The sequence below is a fragment of the Pongo pygmaeus genome, chromosome 18, assembly GCF_028885625.2.
Source record: "Pongo pygmaeus isolate AG05252 chromosome 18, NHGRI_mPonPyg2-v2.0_pri, whole genome shotgun sequence".
Classification (NCBI taxonomy): Eukaryota; Metazoa; Chordata; class Mammalia; order Primates; family Hominidae; genus Pongo; species Pongo pygmaeus.
In genome coordinates this window covers 50,895,192-50,921,842 of record NC_072391.2, presented here as the reverse complement: position 1 = coordinate 50,921,842, position 26,651 = coordinate 50,895,192, and the positions used below count along the sequence as shown (strand labels likewise).

The window sequence follows — 26,651 nt, the reverse complement described above, 5'->3', positions numbered from 1 at the left end:
GGAGGCTGCGGCAGAAGAATCACTTGAACCTGGGAGGCGGAGGTTGCAGTGAACCGAGATTGTGCCATTGCACACCAGCCTGGGTGACAAGAGCAAAACTCCATCTCAAAAAAAAAAAATCAATAGACAGGTTGGAAGTTAAGAAAATCTCCCAGATATCAGACTAAAAAACAAACATAAAGATTGAAAATAAGGGAATAAACAAGAAAACTAGAGGAAGAGTCCAGAAGGTTAACTAAATTATATGGATTCCAAAGAGATGAGAAAACTGGAGAGGAAGAAATAACTAACAAAGTAATTCAAGAAAATGTCCAACAACTGAAGGGCATGATTGAAAGCCCTACACAATGACAGTAAAATGAGTGAAAATATCACTGTGAAATTGTAAAACATTCAAAAAAAGATCCAACAAAAAAAGCGACATAAAAGCTGAAGAAAAATTCAGAACTCTTAACAGGAACACTGTAAGATAAAAGACAGTAATGCAATGTCACTACGATTCTGAAAAAAATATTATTTCCTAACCAGGTTTTCATACTGGAAGAACCTACATATGCCAAGGTGGAATAAAGATGATTGAAGACATTTAAGGTCTTAAAAATTTACCTCCTAAGCATCCTTTCTGAAGAAAACATTGTAGGACATGCTCCACCAAAATAAGAAAACAGTCAGGAAAGAGCAAGGCCAGAATGCAGGAATGTGAGGAGTCCACAAAAGACAGAAGTAAAGGAATCCGCTGGATTACAATGAAGAGATCACAGAAGGGGATCCCCATGCATCAGGCATAGAACGCCAGATTGGAGCAGATGAGAAGACTCTGGAAGACAGTGCTCCAAGGAAATGAAACAGACAGAATATCTGATGGTTCTGAAGCTCTTGAGAAGATGTGGTAGATAGCAAGGGATTTAATTAGTCATAACTACATAGAAAACTATACAAATACACAAAAAGCAAGACTACCATTAATGCAAGAAAAAAAGTTGAAAAGAAAAGGATAACAGATCATAGGTTCTGGAAGGCATTCTCATGTATATATATGATAACTATAAAGACTGAATAGTGATATAATCAAAATTACAGTAAATCTATAATGCGAATCAGAAGCGTGTACATGTGTAGGCAGGCAGGGAGAAAGAAGAGAGCTAAGGAAATCTTCACCTTCCATATCAGGAAGCCAATATATAATGTTCAAAACAATGGAAGTATGTTATCAACTACCAAAAGCATTACCTGAAAGAAAAGAGTAGAAATGATTGCCTGTGGAAATGAAAATGGGAAGAAAAGGTGTAAAAACTCCTGCTTTTTTTTCCTTAACAAACCTTATAAAAATATTTGACTTGTAAACATGATATGAATGAATAATTTTAATAAAAACTAAAAATAGCACAGTATTGAATGCTTACTATGTGCTAATTACTGCTGTTATGTTCTTGGCACTTTACAAGTGTTTAATTCTCACAAACTTGAGGTGGATACAGCTCTGATCACTATTTTACAGATGAGAAAACTGAGTCACAAAGAATTTAAGTAACTTGCTTAAGGTCCCATAGCTAATTAATACCAATACGAATGATGTCATTCAGTAGTATAGAATCTAAGTGCCTAATCAATGTCATGGACAGTAAAGTCTATTCCACTGTTCTCTGATCCCTTGCTCATCACATTAATATATCATTAAAAGTTCAGGCCGGGCGCAGTGGCTCACGCCTATAATCCCAGCACTTTCGGAGGCCGAGGTGGGTGGATCACAAGGTCAGGAGATCAAGACCATCCTGGCTAACATGGTGAAACCCCGTCTCTACTAAAAATACAAAAAATTAGCCGGGCGTGGTGGAGGGCGCCTGTAGTCCCAGCTACTCGGGAGGCTGAGACAGGAGAATGGTGTGAACCTGGGAGGTGGAGCTTGCAGTGAGCTGAGATCGCACCACTGCACTCCAGCCTGGGCGACAGAGCGAGACTCCATCTCAAAAACTCAACAACTAAAAAACAGCCAAATTCAAAAATGGGCAAACAACTTGAACAGACATATCTCCAAAGAAGATATATAAATGGCTAAGAACATGAAAAGATGTTCAACATCATTAATCATTAGGAAAATGCATATCAAAACCACAAGGATATACCACTTCATACCCATTATGATGGCTGTTATCAAAAAACAGGGAACAGTAAGTGTTGGCATAGATGTGGAGAAATTAGAACCCTTGTGCATTGCCAGCGAGAATGTAAAACAGTTCAGTCGCTGTAGAAAACAGTATAGCGGTTCCTCAAAACTGTCAACATAGACCTATCATTTGATCCAGCAATCCTGCACAAAAGTACATACACAAAAGTATATACACAAAAAAAGTATATACACAAAAGTACTGAAAGCGGAGACTCACACAGATATTTGTATACAGAGATATTTGTTCACAGCAACTTTATCCACCATAGCCAAAAGATGGCTATTATGAATAGCCAATGGATGAATCAATCAGCAAAATGTGGTATATTCATACAATGGAATATGATTCATCTTTAAAAAGGAATTAAATTCTGATACATGCCAAAACATGGATGAATCTTAAGGACACTATGTTAAGTAAAATGATTGTATTAGTTCGTTTTCATGCTGCTCATAAAGACATATCCGAAACTGGAAACAAAAAGAGGATTAATTAGATTTACAGTACCACATGGCTGGGAGGCCTCTGAATCATGGCGGGAGGCAAAAGGCACTTCTTACATGGCAGTGGCAAGAGAAAATGAGGAGGAAGCAAAAGCGGAAACCCCTGATGAATCCACCAGATCTCGTGAGACTTATTCACTATCATGAGAATAGCATGGGAAAGACCAGGCTCATGATTCAACCACTTCCTCCTTGGTCCCTCCCACAACATGTGGGAATTCTGGGAGATACAATTCAAGCTGATATTTGGCCAGGGACGCAGCTGAACCATATCAATAATCTAGACACAAAAGGTCAAATATTGTATGATTCCACTTATATGAGGTACCTAGAATAGTCAAATATAATACAGACAGAAAGCAGAACAGTGGTTACCAGGAAATGGGGGAAGGAGAAATGGGGAGTAATTGTTTAAATGGGTACAGAGATTCGGTGTGGGATGATGCTTAATGCCACTCAACTGTACAGTTAATATGGTTATAATGCTTAATTTTGTGTATATTTTATTGAAATAAAAAAGGATACAAGGGAATGAGCTACTGATATACATAACAACATGGATGAATCTCAAAATAACTATGCTAAGTTAAAGAATCCAAACAAAAAAAACCATGCACATATATAATTCCATCTGGTTAAAATTCTAGAAAATGCCAACTCATCTGGTGACAGAAAACAAATCCAGGCTGACACAGTGGCTCACACCTGTAATTCCAGCTCTTTGGGAGGCTGAGCAAGGAGGATCTCTTCAGGCCAGGATTTCAAGACCAGCCTGGGAAACATATTGAGACCCAGTCTCTACAAACAAATAAAAAACAATAAAAAAAGAAAACAGATCTGTCAGGAAGAGGAATTGCAAAGGGGCACAAGGAAGCTTCTGGAATAATGGGTATGTTCATTAGCTTGATAGTGGGGATAGTTTCACAGGTGTGTTGAAACTTATAAAACTATAAATGTTCAATATGTATAGCTTATTGTATGTCAGTTATTCCCGAATAAAGCCATTCACAGAGGGGAGAAAATGTAGCCATTCTTACAGGCTTAGCCTTCTCTTGACAAATGGGAGACGCCACTGCTGGTCATCCTTTCTCACTGGTGCTGAAACACTGCCACTCTCTTTGTTGGTAAAAAGTTACAGGACTGTATTTACACCTTTCTCCCCTGCTCTGCCTCTTCTAATCTAGACCATCATATCCCTAGTCTGGATTACTTTGGTCACCTCTGTGAGCTCTCCTGTTTCTGGTGTTGCTTCCCTTCTTCTACTCCTCAGTGGCTCCCCATCTCACTCCAAATCCAAACCTACTACTTTGTTTTCTAACATGAAAAGGCCCTATCTTCTGCCACCCATTTACTTGTCCCTTTGTCTTCATTTTGTTTCCTCTTCTCTCACTCTATTCCATCCACACTTGTCGCTTCTGAAACATCCCAATCATGTTCTATCTTCCCGCCTATGTGCTCCCCCTTCAAATTTCTCAGTGGCTCATTCTCTCCTTCCAATCTGCTTCAATGTTACCCCCTTAACAAGGCCTTGCCTGGCTCTCCTATCTAAAATTGTAAGATTATCCCTCACCCTTGTTACACAATCTACTTTTATTTTCTGTTTTCCCTTGCTAGAATGTGAGCTCGACGAGGGCAGGGATTTTTGTCTGTTTTGTTCACTGATACATGCTCAGCATCTAGACAACTGACTAGCAAATAGTAGATGCTTATTGTTAAATGAAAAAATAATAGCAAAGGCATGAAAAAAAATGTAACTTTGTAGATCAAATAAGTTTTTTCCCCCCCTTTGGTCTTCTTGTGAGCCTTCTTGCCTCTTCATGGGAGACCTCATTGTTAAATGGATAAATAACTGGATGGTCACCCCAAAAAATGTGACTTATAAGACCAAACAAGTTTTACTGAGCAGTATAAGTGATTTCAAAAATCACTGACAAGGCATAGCATGATACAATAAAACAAAGCTAGGTCAAATAAGCTTTGAGATTTTAGACAGGGATGCTGGGAAGCTAAGATAACATTAAACATCACAGCATTTTTATGAATACACCAAAACTCCAAGCTGTAATTATAAACTAGCTTTTCATGGTCTCGGTGATGAGCTGAGAAATATAGAGCAAGTCATGTTAAAATAGAGATTCAAGAATTACGGGAACAAATTTCCATCCTTAAGGGGATGCAATTTTTCCCAAATCAAAGACATGAATGGAAATCCTAGAATTCCAAGAACATTATTGTGAAATCTCTACTTTCCAGCCTATCACATGCTCAACAGGAAACATGGATCGGTTTCTTCCTTTTGTGAACCTTCCTGGGTTTTGGATTTTTGTTTGTTTGTTTGTTTGTTTGTTTGTTTTCAGATGGAATCTCACTCTGTCACCCAGGCTGGAGTACAGTGGCGTGATCTCAGCTCACTGCAACCCGTGGCTCCCAGGTTCAAGCAATTCTACTGCCTCAGCCTCCCGAGTAGCTGGGACTACAGGTGTGCACCACCACGCCTGGCTAATTTTTGTATTTCTAGTAGAGACAGGGTTTCACCATGTTGGCCAGGCTGGTCTTGAACTCCTCACCTCGTGATCCACCTGCCTTGGCCTCCCCAAGTGCTGGGATTACAGTCGTGAGCCTCCAAGCCCAGCTGCCTTCCTGGCTCTTTGTGGAAGGTCTGGAAAATAATGTCAAGAATATGCAATACTTGGCACTAGTTTAAAATCTTAAGAATTGCTTTTCTTTCCAGAAAGACAATTTCACAGAAAATGTTTCCTTCCAAACAAATAAACAAAAATGGTAGCCAATAGTTACTGTTGATCTAAGTGACGTTTCTGAAGGTGTTCCAGTCAAAGAACAAGGTGCTGGACCATATTAAACATTGGGTTTTTAATGCCTTCCCCGCTAAAGTTCGTTTGTTATAGCTAGGAGTAACAAGCAATTGCCAGCAAAGCTGGAATAGGAAAATCAAATATTCTGCCTATTTACATATGGTTCCCCGAAGCCATTCCTGATTAAAAATTGTACCATTTCAATCTTCCTACTGGAGATATCTATTAACTAGAATGGCATGTGAAAGCCAATGAATTTAGTATATAATTACACGTATCCTATACAAATTACTTCTCAATGACCTCTACTCATGAAAATAAACCAAAGAGGGATGACTGGCTCATTATAAATCTACAAGATTTCCCTGGGAAAAGGTATTGAGAGCAGAGTCTTGAAAGATCTTAAGCTTCAACTGAATTTAATTTCAGCAGGAAGCAATCACTTCTGTATCTGAATTCCCAATGCATTTTACGTGAACCTCTCCAGTGGCAAGGAATACTTTCCAACTTAAATCCCTGCTCTTGTCACTAAGTAGCAATGTGACCTTGGCCAAGCCACTTCCCTTCTCGGTGTTTTCATTTGTAAAATGAGAGGCTAGAATCAAGTGATTTCAAAAGTCTCTTTCAAACCCAATGTTTTGTCATTTCATAATTACAATCACGAGAGCCCACCTATTACCTCCCTATTACCTCAAAGTGAGAAAGCCATTGATTTATCTTTGGAGTTCCCATACTGTCTAGAACAGCTCATTGACAAACAAGTTCAAGGACATAGAAAAAAATACAATTCTCTGAAGTGTCCACTCTCTGTGACCTCCTTAAGCCCTTCTCAACCTCAACCAAGGTTTTAAACCAAATGATTCTCTTCAAGTCCACCTTTGCCATAGTTCTGGCATTCTGCCAAGGATTATAAGACCAGAAAACTAAACAGATATCACTTGTCACTTAGAAGACATGCGCCCACCACAGAGTTTCAAGGCACATGCTTTGTACACTGTCTGACACACAGCCAGACACCTACAGAAAGGTTCTGTTTCATCGAATAAGATAATCTGATGCATTCCAGTCATCTGAGAGTATGTGCTAGAAAGCTACAGCAGACGTGGGTGAGAAGTAAAGCTGGAGAAAGGAAGACACTAGGACCTGCAACAAAAAGCAAGTGGAACGTCCCCTTAACCTTTCCAGAAGGTGGACATTTTAAAAACCCAAGTCCCTGGCCGGGCGCGGTGGCTCACACCTGTAATCTCAGCACTTTGGGAGACCGAGGCATGCAGATCACGAGGTCAGGAGTTTGAGACCAGCCTGGCTAGCATGATGAAACCCCGTCTCTACTAAAATTATAAAAAATTAGCTGGGAGTAGTGGTGTGCGCCTGTAATCCCAGCTACTCGGGAAGCTGAGGCAGGAGAATCACTTGAACCCAGGAGGCGGAGGTTGTGGTGAGCCGAGATCGTGCCACTGCACTCCGGCCTGGGAGATAGAGCAAGACTCTGTCTCAAAACATTAAAAAAGTAAAATAATAAAATAAAATCCCTGAGACGGCTACACTGCTGGGATAAGAAACGGCTGCTCATAATGCACATAGCCTTAGGTGTTAAGATTCTGAAGCCTGGATATTTGTCCTCAAATCCTAACTCTGCTAATTACTTGCTGCATCACCATGAACAAGTTAATCAACCTTCTGTGACTCAGTTTCCTCATCTGCAAAATGAGGATAGCAATAGTACTTCATTACTATTTTGTTCTTTGAATTGTTGGGAAGATAAAATGAGTTAATGCATGTAAAATGCTTATAACAGCATGTAGCACATAGTAGGTGCTCAATAAATGAGCATTCCCAGTATTGCTATTATTATTAGATGGAGTTCTGAGAATTTCTGCGGTTAAGAGAACAAAGGAGTTTGCACACCACTCTTACAGATTCAAATTCTACAGTTCCCTCTTTAAGTACCAACATTTCTATATTTATATGTAATTTATATTTGTATACTTTGTCAGTCTTAATTACTCCTGAGCATAGAAACTATTCATTAGACATTTAAATTCCTTTCTGAAAGATATTCTAGGTTTCAAAAACTACTTGATCACCCACGCGAAGGGAGTACAATAGGACTATTAAACTGGAGGGCTGAGAGTAATTGGGAGCACAAAGACATCTTTGTAGAGCTTTGTACTATCACATACCACTGCTTCAGGTTTGGAGAGTTGTCTCCTTAAGAAAGAAACTAACTCCATTGTTCGTTCACATCAGAGTTCTTGGATGTGATAGTTCTTAAATCCCTGGCAAGTCCTTATTAAAGATCAGAGGATCTCAGTTCTTTCCATTAGGACAGCATTAAATCCCTTCAAGCGATTTTCTTAGGTCAGCATCATTATTTGAGATGCCAGAGAAAGTGGTGAAATTTCCAAACGCTAAACTAGTTCCTTGTTTCAGACTGAAGACATAAGGTAAAGTTAGAAAAAATATTAGTAGTTCTGAGGAAATTTTTGAGACTTGGAAATTGTAAGAAATTTAAAGAGTACTTTAAAGATCTTTTTTTTCTTAAATCTCTTTTCCAAAACAGTCATTTTAGTAAACAAATAACAACAACAAACAAAAATCCAATCAAATAACTAGAGTTGTCAGAAAATAATGACCCTGGAAAGTTCCAGTCATTCCCTGATGGCATATCCAGAATTCTGGTTTTCCAAACATCTTTCAGTAAATCAGACAGGAGAGCTAATACTATGTCTTGTATCCCTTTGCCAAATAATCAGGCACAAAAGAAAGTCAACAGAGGTCATGCTCTCCTCCATCTGTTCAACTACCATTTTTGTAATTCTATTCTAAGGAAAAATGAGGGCCATAAACACACAGAAACAATAATAGAAGAAGAGAAATTTGGGTGGGCTACTAAGAGGTAGCCTATGATCTCTGTTTCAAGGGGATTATACATCAGAAAATGCAAGAACAAGTCTACCACAGCCACCCAACAAGGTCTAAAACTGCAGAATTGGGTAGAGGGCTAGGGAGTTTCCTGAAAATAGAGGACTGTCTGCTTACAAAACCTACCTCAACTGCTTCTGGCAAGAAAGGACAGTAGTTACAAACTATATGAAGCCAAGAACAAGTCCATATTTGACAAATCACATCCATCAAGATAGTGATGTCAACCACAATAAAATATTTTGGCAGGTCTGGAAATGTGCACCTGTGGGAACCTGGAAAGATTTGACAGATTTTTGTTTTCCCAGCTCTTTATCAGCAAGTTAATTATAGCAACTGTACAATCTCCTCTGAGCTGTAGAGAAGACAGTTGGCTGTATGAAACCAAGAGGCTGCTCTCCTGGGCACACGAGAGACAAATGACAGTAGTGCTTACGTGTGAAAATATTCTGAGTACAGTATAACAATGAGCCAGCTAGCATGGCTAGATAAGAAAGAGAGGCATATTCTGCAGACATACAGGTGTGACAAGACTAAAAAGGACACATGATACACACACGCATGTGCATGTATACACGCAAGCACATATGCAAACATGTTCATGTATATGCGTGTGTATCTCCAGAGCCTGAACAACTCGGGTCATGTTATTACATACAGGGCTGCTTTTTCCAAGAGCGGACTGTACCTTCACAGCTATAACTGTACACTGCCACCGCTGACCTGTCCACCAGATTTTCATCATGATGCCAGCTCACTGCCATTTTCCCCATGCCAAAATAAGGTTCCTCTTTCAGGTATGGCATTTTCTGAGGATCCATGAAATTCAGCAAAGTTACGTTGTATGCTGCTCTGCTCTTAATGTCCACTTCATCTTGTCCGTTGTAGGATGACCCCATCCCAACCCTGGGGAAATCTGCAGACATACACAATGGCACAGTATCCTCATTAGCCTTCTCTTTGGCAGCAAGTTCTTCCAAAGCCTGGATGGTTTCTATCTGCAGGTAGTCATTGAGCTTGAGGAAGGTCTCACAAGCAGCGGCTATTTCAGCCTCGGTATGTTTTATATTAGACCCTTTCACTGGCCAGGGGACCGTAAAGAGCCTGGTGTTCAGGTACTTGTAGGTGCAGCCTGGATTACCAATGAGGATGCGAGATACTGGAGTGAGCAGATCTTTGCCTTGGATCCTAACCAGGTCCCGAAATAAGCAGCCATGCTTGTGCATTGTGAGAAAGGCTTCTTGAACCTCTTTATGGAGCTCCTCAGATACACTGCTGGCTTCTCGGAGAATTAGTTTAGGATATTTCAGCTGCCACTAAAACAAAATCAAAGCAAAAACAGACGTTGATGTATAGTTACAATTGTATTATTTCCAAAGGTGTGTTTCTTTGTAAGCATTTGGGGAGTTGTGAGGGGACTACCTGGTGGTTATTTCTAAACAGGAGTCACATCTTCCTAGCCCAAAACAGAAAACCAAATAAAACAAATGTCATCAAACTCTACAGTCAAGATTTTCAAGTTCAAGCTCAAATTACTAACAATCTTTAATAAAAAACGAAAAATAATAATGTGGGTTCTGATACACCAGGATTACTCTGTGACCACTTTTTCTCACCCTAAATCTCAACACCATCTTATTAACTGCTTATTATCTAAAATATTTATTAAGTGCTTACTACGTACCAGGTACTGTTGTAAGTTATTTGTGTGCATTAGCTCATTTTAACTCTATGCATAGCATTATTATCTCCAGTTTATAGATGAGACCACTGAAACATAGAGACATTAATTTGACCAAAGACATTAATTTGCCCAAAGTCACAGAGCTGGCAAATATTGGAGCTGGAATTTAAAGCCCCTGGACACCAACCCCTGGCTTCCAGGGCATGAGTTCTTAACCATGAGAATGCATTGTCTCAGTAAATGACAAACTGGTTTCTGCTTAACACTTTCACAAAAAGAGAACCCATTTCTCTTCAGGAGTTAGACATTAAGTTCCATGAACACAAAAGCCATGGCACTTTTGCTCATGACTATAATACGAGTGTCCAGAATTTACTCAGTAAATGGTAAAAGAATGAATAAATGATTCGTGGATGGATGAATGAGGTGTCATTACATTGCAATTCTAGAAAGTTCTAATAATTCTACTGGTGTCACTGGAGGAGAGTAATATTAGCCAATTCCCTCCCCTAATACAGAAATACATGGAATGATTAATGTAGGTCAGGGCTGCATTAGCTTTTCGGCTACCACTTTCCTTAGGACTTGGCATGTGAATCGGTGTCAGGCTGGAGTTTCCTGATTCTGCATAATGCAACTGATTTATCTGTAACCAAATCACAGGATTTTACATTTACCTCTGTAACGTTTGATCTGATTTGTTCCTCCCTAGTTTTAGGCTGTCTTAAAGAAAGAGTCAGACATGATCAACACATTAACCTGTCCTCCCTGTATTGTGCTGCCCACCATTGTTGAGATACCTTCCTTCTCTGTCTTCATTTAGTAATTACCATTCACATGATAGGCAGAGCAAGACCAGTATTCTTCCACACATTTTTTTTTTTCATGCAACATCGGTTTATTGAGTACCCACCACCAGATGGAAATAAGGTCCCTGCTCTCACAAAGCTTTCTACCAAATCAAGTAAAGAAAGAAAGAAAAGCAACCCCAAATTGTGTTAAGTACTAAGACAGAAACAAACCAGTAGGAAATCTTATTAGAGCAGGAAGAATTCTCTAAGGAGATGGGATTTAAGCTGAGATCTTCAGGAAAATAAGGCACCAGAAATATGACAAGCCAGAGAAAGTGCTTCCCAGAAAGACAGACCAAAGAAGCCAAAGGCACTCAGGAAAAAGACCAACCTATTCTAGGGACAAAAAAAAGGCTTGTTTTACTAGAACACAAGAGCCAAAGACAGAGTGACATGCGATGAGGACGCAGAGGAAGGCGGAGGCCAGATCACACACAGCCTTAGAGGTCATGGTAAGGAATCTGCAGCTAATTCTAGATGCACTGGAGGATGTAGAAGGGAGAAAAATAACTTGATTTACATCTTATACAAATCGCTCTTAGTTACAATATCAGGCACGGATTGGAAAGAGGCACATGTGAGCATGGAATGTGCTATTACAATCATCTGGAAGAAAAGTGATGACGGTCTGGACTAAAATAGAGACAGAGATAAGTGGACAGATGAAATACATACGTTGTACGTAGAAGAAAAGGATGTGCTATGAATTAGATGTAAGGGATAAAAAAAGATAGAAGTCTTTTGGGGTTTTTTGGGTTTTTTTGAGACGGCGTTTTGCTCTTGTTGTCCAGGCTAGAGTGCAATGGCACGACCTCGGCTCACTGCAACCTCTGCCTCCTGGGTTCAAGTGATTCTCCTGCCTCAGCCTCCCAAGTAGCTGAGATTACAGGCATGCGCCACCACACCTGGCTAATTTTGTATTTTTAGTAGAGATGGGGTTTCTCCCTGTTGCTCAGAATAGAAGTTAAGAATACATTCCAGATTTCTGGATTTAACAACTAAATAAACAATTTACTATTTTGTGAAATAAGGAAAACTGAGGCAAAAGAGAAATAGTAGAAAGAAGAAAAGGGGGAAATGAAGAGTACACTCTGGAGCTGCAGCCTTGAAGATACCTATGAAACCTCCAGGTGAAAATATGGTGGGCGGGGGGAGGGGAATTGGATGTACACATCTGGAGCTCAGAAGAGAAAGCAGGGCAGAGGAACGCAATGTGGGAGTGATCAGCACACAGCTTGGTTTTAAAGGCCTAGAAATGAATGAGATCACCTAGGGAAACAGTACAAATACCAAAAGGAGACCAAAGCTATTTCCTGAGTCGCAGCAGAAGCCTCAACAAAGGAGAACCAGCAGAGTGTATTAATGCAGAAGCTAAAAGAGGAGAGCATTTCTAGAAGGATGGGGTAGTCAACTATGTCACCTGACACTGAGAGGCCAAGTGAGATGAGGACAGATGATCCAGTAGATTTGGCAGCATGGAAATCACTGATGGCAATGACAAGAGCAATCTCGGTAGAGTGCTGGGGGTGGAAGTCAGATTGGAGTAGGCGAAGATGGAATGAAAGAGGAGGAAGTGAGATGGCATGTAGAGATGTCTCTGAATGGTTCTGCTATGAAGGGGAGTAGAAAAATGGAGCTTTTGATAAAGAAGAAGGCTAGAGTAAGGGACAATCTCTAATGATGGAAGACGCTAGAGAACACCAGAGTTTCTCAGTACAATCATGAGAATGATACAAGAGAAAGAGGCTGATGATGCAGAGAGAGTGAATAACCAAAGAAGTCGAGACCTTGAGTGTCTAGAGCAGTAGCCCCCAAGGCAGGTATGCAGGGATTTGTAAGGTGATCTGGTAGAGTGGTGGGGCACAGGGGAGAGGTAGAACTGCTTTATTTTTAATATAAAATGAAAGAACTGAAGCATTATTAAAATATGTATGCATATATATATATATATACACACATATACACACAAATAGGTTTAATATGAATATTATTATAAAACAGACACAAGTACATGAGTACTGCCACCAGCACACTACTCATGGTGTGCTGGAGTCAGTCCACACTGGCTCATGAGAGCCCACTGTCTACATCTCTTTCCAACTGCGCATTCAGTAACACCATGACAGTGGCTTGAAACTGTCCACAGTGAGAGTATTTATACTGCACAAATCAAAAAACACTAAAAATCAAGGCTGGTTCTTTCCCCCTACAGGCCATTTGTTAAACATTTTCTAGGATGTCACTGTATGTGCTTATCTACTGATAAGAGTATGTGATCAAAAATATTTGGATAGGAGAGAAGATACTTCTTATATTGGAACAGGCTAGAAGGAGAAAGAAGGTATGAATTCAGATAGGATGATAAACGTAATAATAGTAGGCAGATGAGTACGTTCTAGGGTTTCTTTTGGAGGGGTGGTAGTTAGAGAACGCTCTGACTTTCTCAGTGAAGTTAAGGTGAATCACTAGCTAAAAATTTATGCTGGTCATTAGAGCTATTTGCCAAAGAGTTCTGGATTCCTCCGCTGCCACCCAGCTTTTTGGGCCCAGTGTAAAATTACACCTCCTGGTCCACTCATGATGGATGAAACATGGGATTACTTCTGTCCAGTGAAAAATGATGGCCATCCCTTCCAGCCTGGAACATGTCATTGTCACTGCAAGACCCTCCAGCATACTCTGCACCCCTCTGCCACAGCAACCAGCTGGTGGCTACTTGGATCTCTGAGCTACTTTAATGGGTAATGACTCTGTGCCAACCCACAAATGATACATAAAATGGACAAGAAATATTATTGTGTGGAGCCACTGAGATTTGAGAGTTATCAGTTACTATAGCATAATCTAGCCTGTTCTGACTGAGGCAGAGTGCAGGAGATATTATAGAAGACATGCAGAAAGTGGGAGGAAGTATGCAGAAGAAAAATGAATGAGTCAAGTCTGAATGTGAAAAAATAACTTTACTAGGTAAGTGTGGTAGGACTGCCCTGCTTCTCAAAATGCCTATCTGAGGTGTTGACCACGAATTGAAAGTGACAAAGTGAGGAGTCATGTGGCATACCACTATGGACTGTCATTGAGATTGTCAGGGATCCATTAAGGATTTAGAGTTTCCATATTTTAGTTATCCCCGTTGGAAAACAGAAACAGTGATATCGTACTTTCTATTTACATAGCTTATGAAGAAAGCAATGCAATCCTGTAGGCAGAGACTAAATATTCTGAAGCCATGAGCAGTAACTCTATCACTATACTGGTTATTTTCTAAGCAAGTCCCTGAGGCCCCAGTATATTCAAAGCAATGATGAAGAAGTGATGAAGAAGGTAATTTCTTCACACTGTCTTAACACCTCCAGTACTCTCTGAATGGTCCTTAGTATAAAATAATAAAGAAAAGTATGGTAATTCCCAAGAACTCTGCTTCTGAACACACTCCCCTCTGGAACTAAGAAAGGAATACTGAAAATAATGCACTCATATGCACAAATGCCTGCCCACCCCCCATTAAAATCTTGCTGCCCTTGTTCAACATACACTAGGTCTCAACACTATATAAGATCTATTTAATCCAGGAAAATTATAATCCTATGGACCAGGAAAACCATATAACCACATAAATATCATCTGTAAATACCCTGACATAAAAAACAGCATAAAAAGAAAATAATGGCATGGGAAAATATTCCATTTTTTCCCCACTCAGATCATGTCCCTTTTCTCTCTGACCATATGTGCTTCTATTCCTTCAGTCGTCAAGTGTACAGCTCTTAAGTACTTCCCCCAGGCTCCTCCCCCAACTCCACACCTGGATGGTCCTTCCCATCCCTGGGTCATTTTCTCATAGAAACATTTCCTGAATCTCCACCCTCAAATAGGTGCCTTCTGTTATCACTCACACACCTTACTTCTCTTTCATAGCACTTATCTATCTGTAACTATATTTATTTAAACTACTATTGGTTTAATAATCTGTCCTGTAAGATCACAAGCTCCTAAAAGAAGATAGTACTAGTGGCCTGGAGCGGTGGCTTACACCTGTAATCCCAGCACTTTGGGAGGCCGAGGCAGGTGGATCATCTGATGTCAGGAGCTCGAGACCAACCTGGCCAACAAGGTAAAACCCCGTTTCTACTAAAAATACAAAAATTAGCTGGGCCTGGTGGCGGGCATCTGTAATCCCAACTACTTAGGAGGCTGAAGCAGGAGAATCACCGGAACCCGGGAGGTAGAGGTTACAGTGAGCCGAGATCGCACCACTGCACCGCAGCCTGGGCAACAGAGCAAGACTCCGTCTCAAAAAAAAGAAGAAAATAGCATTAGTACCTGTTATAGCCACAGCACTTGGTTCCACATAAGTGCTCAAGACTCCTTTCTAAGAATAAAAGCTTTAAAAGACTGAAGCAGATGAGTGGAGATCCTGGCTGGGGTAGGAAAGAAAACTAAATGTAAAGAGGCATGAGAGATCTTTTTGGGGTGCTAAAAATGTTCTAAAACTACTGTGATGATGGTTGCACACCTCTGGAAATTTACCAAAAATCACTGAATTGTACAATTTTAAAAGGTGCATTTTATGGTATGTAAATTATACACATATACAGTTAATCAATAAACTTTTTGAAAAAGAAGATTGATAGATGTATCTGAAAATTTAAATTTTTGTATAAAATAAATCATAAAATTAAAAGGCAAACAAACTGGAAAAAAAGTACAACCTATATGGCAGGAATGCAGAACCATTAATGCAGAACCATTAAAAATTTAAATACACACACACACATACATTCACAAGCATATTAACAGAGAAGCCTCTTAGCACATAAAAAAATTAACTGCCTAGGCGTGGTGGCTCACACCTGTAATCCCAGCACTTTGGGAGGCTCAGGCGGGTGTATTGCTTGAGCTGACGAGCTCGAGACTAGCCTGGGCAACAAGGTGAAACCCCTCTCTACTAACAACACAAAAAAATTAGCCAGGTGTGGTGGCACGCATCTGTGGTCCCAGCTACTTGGGGGGCTGAGGTGGAAGGATGGCTTCAGCCCAGGAGGTGGAAGCTGAAGTGAGCCTAAGCTTGGGCCACAGAGTGAGACCCCATCTCAAAGACAGATAAATAAATAAATATTAACTGTATCAAAGTTGGAAAATATATAATTCATGTTAAATTATACTTAAATTAGTTACTCTCTATCAAATTTGCATTAAAACGTTTTATAATAGTAATACATATTGTTGATAATGGCAAAATTCAATATTCTGATAGCGTGCAATTAGGAATGCAAATTATTACAACGTTGCTTAAGGCCAATTGGACAAGATCTATCAGAACCTAAATATGTCCATTATCTTTTCATGCAGTTATTCTACTTTTAGGAATTTGTCATAAGGAAGTTATTAAACACACAAAGATTATAAGAATATTCATCATACTGCTATTGATAATAATTAAAAACTGAAAACCACCAAAATGCCCAAGAAGGTATTAGAAGAGAAAATGGTACAACCACGTGATGGAATATTAAAGTAACAAACTTAACTGTTTGAAAGTCAGTAGGAAACTATAGCCATAGAATAAATTAGTAACAAGATAGTCAGACAAGAGGATCTCAGTTTCATTAAAAGAAAAACAGTACATATGTAAAAGCTCACAGAAAAAAAAAAAAATTGGAGAAAAAGATAGCCAAAAGTTTATGGTGGTTATCCTTGAGTAATGTACTTGAGCATCATTTTGATTTTCTTCTTTAGGCATCTATATTATTTTCAAATTTCCCAAAATAAATGTAAAATATTTTTAATCAGAAAAATCAGAGCAAAGATGCTGCACTAAAAAAATTCTTAATTTTCATGACATTTCTTATATTTGCCAAGAGATTCTTTCTGATGGCTCTAAATGGTCAAAATCTTCAAGAGAACTTCTGGTACTATTTAAATCTGTTGTTCGAGACTGAGGAATTTTCAGGCTATCACAGTGAAAACAAATAATAATAACTGGCTAATTTTGTCACTATCTCAAAGAAAATGTAAGAGAAAAAAATCCCAACCTAAATGCCCTCTTTTATTGTTTATAAAGTAATTAAATTAGTGCCTGACACATAAACGTACTATGTAGCATTTGTTCAATTTTTCTTTAAAAAAAAAAAAAGAACAAGTAACTTTGGAGAAGAAGTGAACATTAAGTAATTTAATATTAATTCATTCTGTCAAACAAATAAGTTCACTTTCCATTTTGGACAGGTACATGTAGAACATCAGATATCACACAATAATTTGGAACAGCTGTTGGCAGATTTTCAAATATGCTAGGCTTTTTTTCATTTAATCCCATTAGAGTTTTTTCCAATGAGTATGCAGTCATGAAATTTATATTAGCAGTTGTCTGGTCACATACTGTATTTCTTGAGATTCACAAATGATCCTGTGGCATAAATGATGATTATATAGTTTAATAAGTATTTGGAAAGGTATTTTAGATATAAAATGCCAGCATGCCAGGCCTTTGTCAATGGCTGAAAGATGTGGAAAGCTAAGCTCTCTGGAGATCAGGCTTCATTTTCTGTCTATTTTAAGCCATTATATAAAAATTCTACCTTTTCCTCCCATATCAAGAGATGCTTCTGAAAGATTTCATCACACAGGGAAGTCAGACATGGTTTTTAAACAAGTAAGATACCAGTTTACCAGAGGCTCACTTAAATGAAGCCCAGTGGAACTCAACCTTGGGTAGAGAGAAAAAAAAAATTTAAATATTCAAGTAACTTGGGAAATGCCCTTCACTTAAAAGTCCTAGAATATTCTGATTTTAGAGGAGCGTATTTCTAATCTAGCTGTTAATAGCTTTTGCTCCTAACACTTTCTATTTTGCACTCAGCAATTTGCACCCTATCACTCATTTTCTATATAATTTTTGTTGTAAAATGCTTGCAACTTGGCAGCCATCCGATGACTAACGGGCTAAACACTCGTCTGACCCAGACTCTGTCTGCGTGATGCAAACTAGAGCTCCAGAAGGGATACACTTCTGGAGTCACTGTTCAGACTCTGCTACAGCTATCACAAGACTTGAGGTAACATGTGCTTTGCTACAAAATGACACAGAGATCCTCATTCATTCATTCAATACTTCATTTCATTTTGTTTCTTTAACATTTCTCAAATACTTCCTATGTACCAGGCACTGTATAAAGTGCCAGACATACAACGATTAAAAGAAGATAGGTCCTATTTGACAGCATCTCATAATTTAACAGTATAGACCAAAATGGAAACCAAAAGAGAAGAATGTCCTACAATAGAAGTGTGAGTATACTGCTATGGGAGCGGGGAATAATTAGGAAGGAAAAGCTGGAAAACCCTTAGGTACTGAATACATATGTATTGAGCACATACTATTTGCAAAGCACTTGGGTGCTGAGAATATGGAAGAGAGCGAAACATCTACTTTCTCTCTAGAAGCTCATGTCCTAGTAAGGTGAGCCAGACAATAAGCATATAAATAAGTAAAATATATGGTATTTTAGATGATGATAAGTCTATGGGGAAAAATAAAGCCGAGAAAGTAGAATAGGGAGTGCTGGGGTAAGTATGCCTACTTTACAGAGGGTGGTAAGGGAAGGCCTCTAGATACAGTGACATCAGATCACAAGAAAGCAAGAAATAAGGATACAATCTCTGCAGATGCCTGGGGGGATGAGAAAGTTCCAGGTTGAGGGAACATTCAGTGCAAAGGCCTTGGGGCAGGAGTGAGCTTGGTTTATTCCAGGAAGAGTAAAGTGCCAGAATAGGAAGAAAAGTGTGAGGGGGGTGGGGAGTGGGCAGGGGCAGGAAATGAGGTGAGGGAAGCATTTAGGAACCCAAGCATGTAGAGCTTTGTGGGTGCATGTCAGGTCCTGGGCTGATGGGAAGCTATTCAAGGGCTTTGAGCAAGAAAGTGTAATGAGCTGATTTATGGTTTCAAAAGATCATTCCGGATGCTGTGTTAAACTAGACCAGGGGAAGGAGGCAGAACCAGTCAGGAGGCTGTTGCAACAGAGATGATGGCAGTTTTGGCCACGGTGTAAGCAGCAGAGGTGGTGAGAAGCAGTCAGATTTTTCAAACATTTTAGAACAAAAGGGATTTTCTGAAGCCTTCACAGAACATGTAGTGTTTAAGTAAAGTCTTTAAAAGTAGATGCTCACCAGACAGAAAAGGGAAGAGAGTACTAGTGGGCACAAAGGCAGGGAAGGATAAGAGGGCACAGCAGAGTCAGGGTGGAACCAAGAACTCCCTATGACGAGAGTTTATGGTTGGGTGCCATTTTAGGCCACGGGATGAGATTACACCAGAGAGGTAGTTTAGGGTCAGAGAGTCAATGGCAGCTGGGTGCAGTGGCTCACACCTGTAATCCCAGCACTTTGGGAGGCCAAGGCAGGCAGATCACTTGAGGTCAGGAGTTTGAGACCAGCCTGGCCAACAAGGCGAAGCCCTGTCTCTACTAAAAATACAAAAATTAGCCAGGCATGGTGACGCGTGCCTGTAGTCCCAGCTATTTGGGAGGCTGAGGCAGGAGAATCGCTTGAACCCGGGAGGCGGAGGTTACAGTGAGCCAAGATCGCACCACTACATTCCAGGCTGGGCGACAGAGCGAGACTCTGCCTCAAAAAAAAAAAAAACAAACAAGAAAGTCAATGGCCTTACAGGGTGGATATGCTGAGGAATTTGAACTTGACCTTGGAAGCAAAGGCGACTCAACAAAATTTATAAAACAAGGAGGTACAAGTCAGTTCTGATGGCACTGGGGAGGGCATGAGGAACGCTAATCAGGAGGATGCTAAAACTGCGGAGGCAGAAAGTGATCAATGTGGCCCACATAGGTGAGGCAGTGTCTGTGGGATGGAAAAAGAAAAAACAATTTGAGAGATTCTAAAGAGGTAAAACCACCAGGGGCCCAGTGACTAAATGAGGGAAGAAAGCAACGGGTAGAAGTTGAGGGTGGTGAGCTTTCTAATTTCAAGAATGGGACTAGGGGATACCATTAGAGAAGAGGCTGAATGGGAGGAGCTTGTAGAAAGAATCCTTATTAAAATGTAAGTCACATCCTGTCACGCTTGTGCTCCAAGGCTTCTCATGCCTCCTCATCTCAGAGTAACCGCCAATGCTCTTCTTACAGAACTTACAGACTATAAGTTCTCGTATAACCGGGCCCCTCTCTCTCTCCCTCTCTCTGACTGTCTCCCCGGCTCTCACCAGCTGTCTCCCTCTGCTCCAGATATGTTGGCCTTGGGTGCTTTTCCTGTCAAGTATACCCGAGGCTTTGCTGTTCCATAGGCCCAGAACATTCTTCCCACAAGTATCTACATGGCTTGCTCCTACACCACCTGCCCCATAAGAAATAAGCTCAAAGAAGACATGAATCTCTTGTCAGTTTTCACAACTTCATTTCTAATGCCTAAAACATTACCTGGCACAGAGTCGGGGAGTGAAATCCATTTGTTTAATGGAGTAAGTAACTTAATGAATATGAATCATGTTGAGTTAGATGTAGCTGGAAGACTTTCAGGTAGAGCCGCTCCGTAGGCAGTTGGAAATGGAAAGCTGGAGGTCACAGGGAGAGCTGGGATGGGGACAGAGGTCTGGAACCATTGAGATAAGAGCAGAGTCATCTCAGAAGGATGAAGAGACACAAGGGAAGAGAGAAGCAGTATAGGACTTAAGAGTAGAGACCCAAAAGCCAACAGCCCGGGCTTAAATCCTAGTCCCAACATATCCTGCACATAAGTTTTGAACAAATTTTTGAACCTCTCTGTCCCTTGATTTCCTCATCTCTAAAATAGGGTTTTAGTAACACCTGTCTCAGAAGCGTATAGCAAGATTTCAATGAGCTCACACGTGTAATGCACTTAAAGTAGCAGCAGAACAACCTGGCACATAGCTAGCATACAATCAGTGACAGCAAGGGGGTTACTGAGGACAGTCTCATTTTCTTTGGATAAGAGGGGCTGCATTCATATTTCTGGAAGTCGGAGTTTGTTTTCTGACTATGTAATTCTTCGTTTCCTTGTGTTCCATAATGAGCTAACAGAAGTTCTCTCTGCTTTTCTGCTTTGACCTTTGGTGGTTTGGTTTTGCTTCTTTTCTCTATGGTCCTGTTAAAAGAAACTGCAAAACTTCTCTGAAGGTGTTCTGAATTGGAGCATGGTAGACCAAGAGGTGGACAATATAGCAGAAAGAGCATGGGCCTTCAGAGTCAGACAAATATGGGCTAACTCCAGCTCTCCCACTCAGATAGCTAACTTAGTCTCTCCTGATTTCCTCCTTTTTAAACCTTGTTATGACAGGCAGGCTTAACTCCAGTTCCTGGGCTCAAATGATCCTCCCATCTCAGCCTCCCAAGTAGGTGGAAACTTACAGTTGTGCCTGGTTCCTCTCTTGATTTCTAAAACAGAAATACCTACCTCAAGTACCTCAAGTCTGAAGAAGAGTAGTTGCTGAATACCTATTTGTGGAATGAATGAATGAGGCTGTTGTGGAGATTGCATGTGAGAGCATGCATAAAACATGTAGCACAAAGCCTAGCACACTGTAAGGGTCAATCAACAGACCCCAAGTGGAAGCTGCACAGACTCCTGTGTTTACGACTGGCAGCTGGATTGGCATTCCTGTGGTGAGGGCCTGTTTAAGGGACTCAGTGTCACGTCTGAACTTTCTATTTACTCATGTCATTAAAAAGTATTTTCACTTCATCTTTAAGAGAAGAGGTTTACTTTTACTAACGTTTTATTGAAGTACTAAGACTTCTTACAAGGTGTACTTTGGCCAGGCGCAGTGGCTCACACCTATAATCCCAGCACTTTGGGAGGCCAAGGTGGGTGGATAACGTGAGGTCAGGAGTTTGAGACCAGCCTGGCCAACATGGTGAAACCCCATCTCTACTGAAACTACAAAAATTAGCCAGGCATGGTGCCAGGTGCCTGTAATCCCAGCTACTCAGGAGGCTGAGGCAGGAGAATCGCTTGAACCCGGGAGGCAGAGGTTGCAGTGAGCTGATATCGCACCACTGCACTCCAGCCTGGGCAACAGAGTGAGACTCTGTCTCAAAAAAAAAAAAAAAAAAGAAAAGAAAAGGAAAACAAGAAGGTGCACTTAGATTGATTACGTATTAGTATCAGGGTTTGTTGTGGGCCTTGGAAAGATAACAGAGAAGTCTTGAGAGTTGTTCTGTTTGCATTTGGGTTTCTTTTTATCCCTCAGTGGATGGCTGGTTCAGAGCATAGTGGGCTGATAACCTTTTGTATCTCATTCTTCCTGTACCATTTTCACACGACAAAAGCTGAAATGGCTCAGCAGTTGCTTTGTGACAATGCATGTAATCATGCACCAGAAGGCTTATAGCTATGAAAATTTAGTAAGCATTTCAGAACTAATTGCATTTTTGTGGGTTTACCTGTCTTAAGGATACTTTTAAAAATTATTTTTTTCCCTGATTGCAAAAGAATATACATTCACTGAAGATAATTTGGAAAACTGGGAAAGTTCAAAAGAGAACACCCACCCTATCACTATGCGGTATGACATTTCTGTACACATCTGTCAAATCTTTCCAGATGCCAAATACCTGGGGAAGTGTGTATGTGTGTAGAAGCAAAATTCAAATCATACTAAACTCATTATTATTATATATAACTGGTTTTCCAAATTAACTATTGGGTGCATGTATTCAAGCAAACTCATTCAGCACCTGATAGATGCCCGGCACTGAAAGAAGTACAGAAGATAAGGGAAGCCAGCACACACAAAAATTCATACAATTAAGTGAGATTAATGCCAGATGTGATGGCTCATGCCTGTAATCCTAGCACTTTGGGATGCCAAATCATTTGAGGTCAGGAGTTCGAGACCAGCCTGGCCAACATGGTGAAACCATGTCTCTACTAAAAATACAAAAATTAGCCAGACGCACTTGCTTGAACCCAGGAGGCAGAGGTTGCAGTGAGCTCAGATCGCGCCACTGCACTCCAGCCTAGACACAACACAGCAAGACTCTGTCTCAAAAAAAAAAAAAAAATTGAGATTAAGTGCTGATAAAGTATAAGAGAGGAAGCAGAGACAACTCTCTGCTTGTAGGGATGTCAGGGAAGCTTCCGACAGGAGATGACATATGAGCTGTTACTAACAGGTAACACAGAAGTTCACCAAGGAAAGAAGAGACAGGCTGGGCATGGTGGCTCATGCCTGTAACCCCAGCACTTTGTGAGCCCAAGGTGTACGGATCGCTTGAGCTCAGGAGTTCAAGACCAGTCTGGGCAGCATGGTGAAACCCTGTCTCTATAAAAATACAAAAAATTAGCCAGGCATGGTGGCACGTGCCAATGGTCTCAGCTACTTGGGAGGCTGAGGTGGGAGAATGGCATGGGCCCGGGGGGCAGAGGTTGTGGTGAGCCCAGATCACACCACTGCATTCCAGTCTGGGCAACAGAGTGAGATCCTGTGTCAAAAAATAAAAAAAAAGAAGAGACAGATAAAGAGAAGGAGGTACGTCAGCAGAGGACGTAGCAAGAAGGCCCCAAAGATGAAACTCATAGTGAATTTAAAGTACTGCAAAAATCTAGTGTGGAGAAAAAGGTGTAGGAGCGGGGGAGATGAGGCTGAAAATGTAGGAGCCAGTCAATGATGTGGGATTTGAAGCAGAGGGTTGCCATGCTCAGATTTATATCTTGGTTAGAAAATACTACAGCTTCAAGGATGAAGGGGAGCAAAGAGGAAAATTAGACAGACCTATAAGAGGACTGATAGTGAAGAGGAAAGATGGTGCAAATCAAATGGGAATGGAGATAAGAGACAGTGGCCTAGAAATAATATTGAGCTAGAAGTCACAGAAATCATATTGACCTGGATTCTAGATGGGTAAAAGAAAGTCCTTCTTTCCTCTCTTCTTTCCTTGGTTACTGATGGTCAGCTATGTACATGCAGGTGCTAGAGATACAAAGATGCTGTGACCTAATTCCTATTCCGATTTTCATGGCAACCCTCTGCTTCAAGACTTTACATTCTAGTAGGAAAGAAGAGGTGAAAATTTATTATTTTTATATGCCCAGAGGGCCTATTCTTCCTTCTTTGGAAACAGGACTCCGATTTTCCTTTGAGAAAGCCACCCATGTCTAACTCACATAGTGCATACAGTTTGGTGGGAGTACTCTCACTCCAACCCCACTCCAAGAGTAGGTGCATGAACTAGGCCGCGCAAACAGGAGCATTTGACTCTCCTGAACATGATGACTAGTTCAGTGATAAGCACATGACTCCAACCAGGCCAACAGGATTACTTCCTGGAGAATTTGAGGGAACCAGGGAAAAAGAACTCACTACCTTTTTCTAAGATCCCAGATGCCAAAGACCACATACCCCTTGGGCTGTCAGAGTCCTGCTATGCTCTCAGATGAGAGCCTATTGAGCATGAGATCACACTGAGGAAAGCTAAGCCAAGAAAAACAGGAAAAAACAGTGATCGGGTGACATCTTTTGTAAAGTTGGCTTTAGCCATGTACTCCTAGACTTCTAAGGCAAGTCAATAAATTGCCCTTATTTTTTGCCACAGTGAGTTTGATTTGGGTTTTTGTCATTTGTAATTGAAACAGTGGTGTCTAATTCAGAGAGAGAGACACGGAATTCTATAATTGCAATACTATGTGCTAGGTGGTATAGAGTTATTTACCAGGAGTGCAATCAACTTGACTTGTAGGTAGGGTAAGCTGGGAAAATGTTCACAAAGGAGGTGATGTCTAACTGAACTCTTGAAGAATTAGCCATCTGCAACAGGATAAGGAGCAAAAGGAAGGAGGAGGAGCTAGGCAGAAGAAACAGCATGAGCAGAGGCAAGGAAGTGTGGAATGTCCAAGGAAATAAAAACAGTCACTATGCTAAAGCATTAAATTCACAGCAAAAAGCTGATTCTGAAGAAATGTACATGCTCTGTAGGCCATGAGGAGTCATGGGTGATCTAATTTGACCTTTTCACCTGTCATTTAAACTCTCTAGCCCAGCTTCCTCATAGGTAAAATAAGGTTGATCAGAACACATCACTGAAACTGATAAAAATATTAAAATACCTTACCTGCTGATAGAATTCATCATCTTTGGGGGTCAGATAAGGAAGCCAAGTGTCTTCAAGCTCTTCAAGAAGCCTCAGTTTCTGTTCGAAAATAATAATAATTACATATAAGTGAATATACAATGACCCAAAATAAGACACTCTCTTATTTTTCCAATAAGAGAATACAAACAAATTTTAGCCAACTTTGAATTTATAATCTTTTAGAGATAGAAATTAGTCAAATCTCAATTATAAAATGTATTAATTAAATTACGTCCATCTTTTCTTTTTCTTTTCTTTTAGAGACAGAGTCTTACTCTGTCACCTTGGCTGGAATACAGTGGTGTGATCACAACTCACTATAACATCAAACTCCTGGGCTCAAGTGATCCTCCCGTCTCATCCTCCCAAGTAGCTGGGACTACAGGGGTGCCACCATGCTTGGGTAATTTTTTTTATTTTTAGTAGTAACAAGGTCTCGCTATGTTGCCCAGGCTGGTCTCAAACTTCTGGCCTCAAGCAATCCTCCCATCTTGGCCTCCTACAGTGCTGGGATTACAGGCATGAGTCATGGCACCTAGTCAATTACATATATACTAAATTACACACGGTATGAAGCATAAATTTAGAAATAATTTTATTCACTCTCACATTTCATGAGACAATTTGATTCACTCTTCACATGTATTGTTGACATCCGGGTCTTTTTCATCACTAGAGTCAGCTTACAAGTCATCCAATACAGTTTTCCAGAGCAAACGCCTGTCTGTATAATCTGCTTGAGACATAGTAGCTTGTAAATCCTTTTATGGTACTATCACTGGAAATACCAAACCAAGCCACAAGTATCCATTTGCATAATGTCAGGATATGTGGAAGAGTTATTCATCTTGTAAACATTTATTTGAGATCATATCCACTTACGGTATTGCTTTTTTAGAGTGATCTATCATCTCTACAATAATTAATAAATCTGTGTTAAACATCTTTGTTTCTTTTCTTTTCCAATTCCATGAAGCAGCCTTTTTAAGCACTCAAAGCCCCAGCATTGTCCGAGGCTGTTTCAAGAGACTATGTTTTCCCCAAACAGTACTGTGCTATTCAAACAACGTAACTGAAAGAGGATCTCATATTATAAAGTATCTTATAAGAAATCAGATACATATAGGGCACCTCCGTCCTTCTGAGGGATATTTTTCGAAGAATATCTGACCTTACATTCAAAAATATATGGAATTTTTGTGTGTACGTGGCATATAAATGGCATAAATGTGCATATACACTCACAGACACATATACACATAGACACGTACATATGACAGACATTATCTGTAAGAAAGAAAGCAAAAACAGCAGAAACAACTGGGTTTCAAATAAAAATGCAATTAAATGCATCATCAAAGTTACTGTCAGCCAGTAAGTCACATTTATAAAAATTAGATAACGGTACACCTTGCTCTGGGCCAATATAGTCCCACTCAATGAGAATATGGCTTGGTAAACACAAACTGGATTTCAGGCTCCACCTGCTCCAATGGCCAATGTCTTTATAAAGAGCACAACCTACTCAACCAGACGTGGCGGCCCTGCGTACTACCCTCTCCCACCCCAAATAGCAGCCTTCTCTCACAAACCCATCACAATCAG

General features: G+C 40.3%; 1 protein-coding gene across 5 annotated transcripts in view; it reads right to left on the bottom strand.

Annotated features, from left to right (window-relative positions):
• The window catches only part of FTO (FTO alpha-ketoglutarate dependent dioxygenase), a 408,367-nt gene that overhangs the window by 277,095 nt on the left and 104,621 nt on the right, over positions 1-26,651 (bottom strand). For 3 of the 5 annotated variants that reach the window (XM_054453522.2, XM_063655154.1, XM_054453520.2), the window contains exons 2-3: positions 25,026-25,103; positions 9,068-9,725 (exon numbers count right to left, since the gene is read on the bottom strand). In XM_054453522.2, the coding sequence (XP_054309497.1) occupies positions 9,068-9,725; positions 25,026-25,103 (736 nt within the window). The remainder of the gene's footprint in view (positions 1-9,067; positions 9,726-25,025; positions 25,104-26,651) is intronic. The other 2 variants (XM_054453521.2, XM_054453523.2) reach the window with 1 other exon arrangement.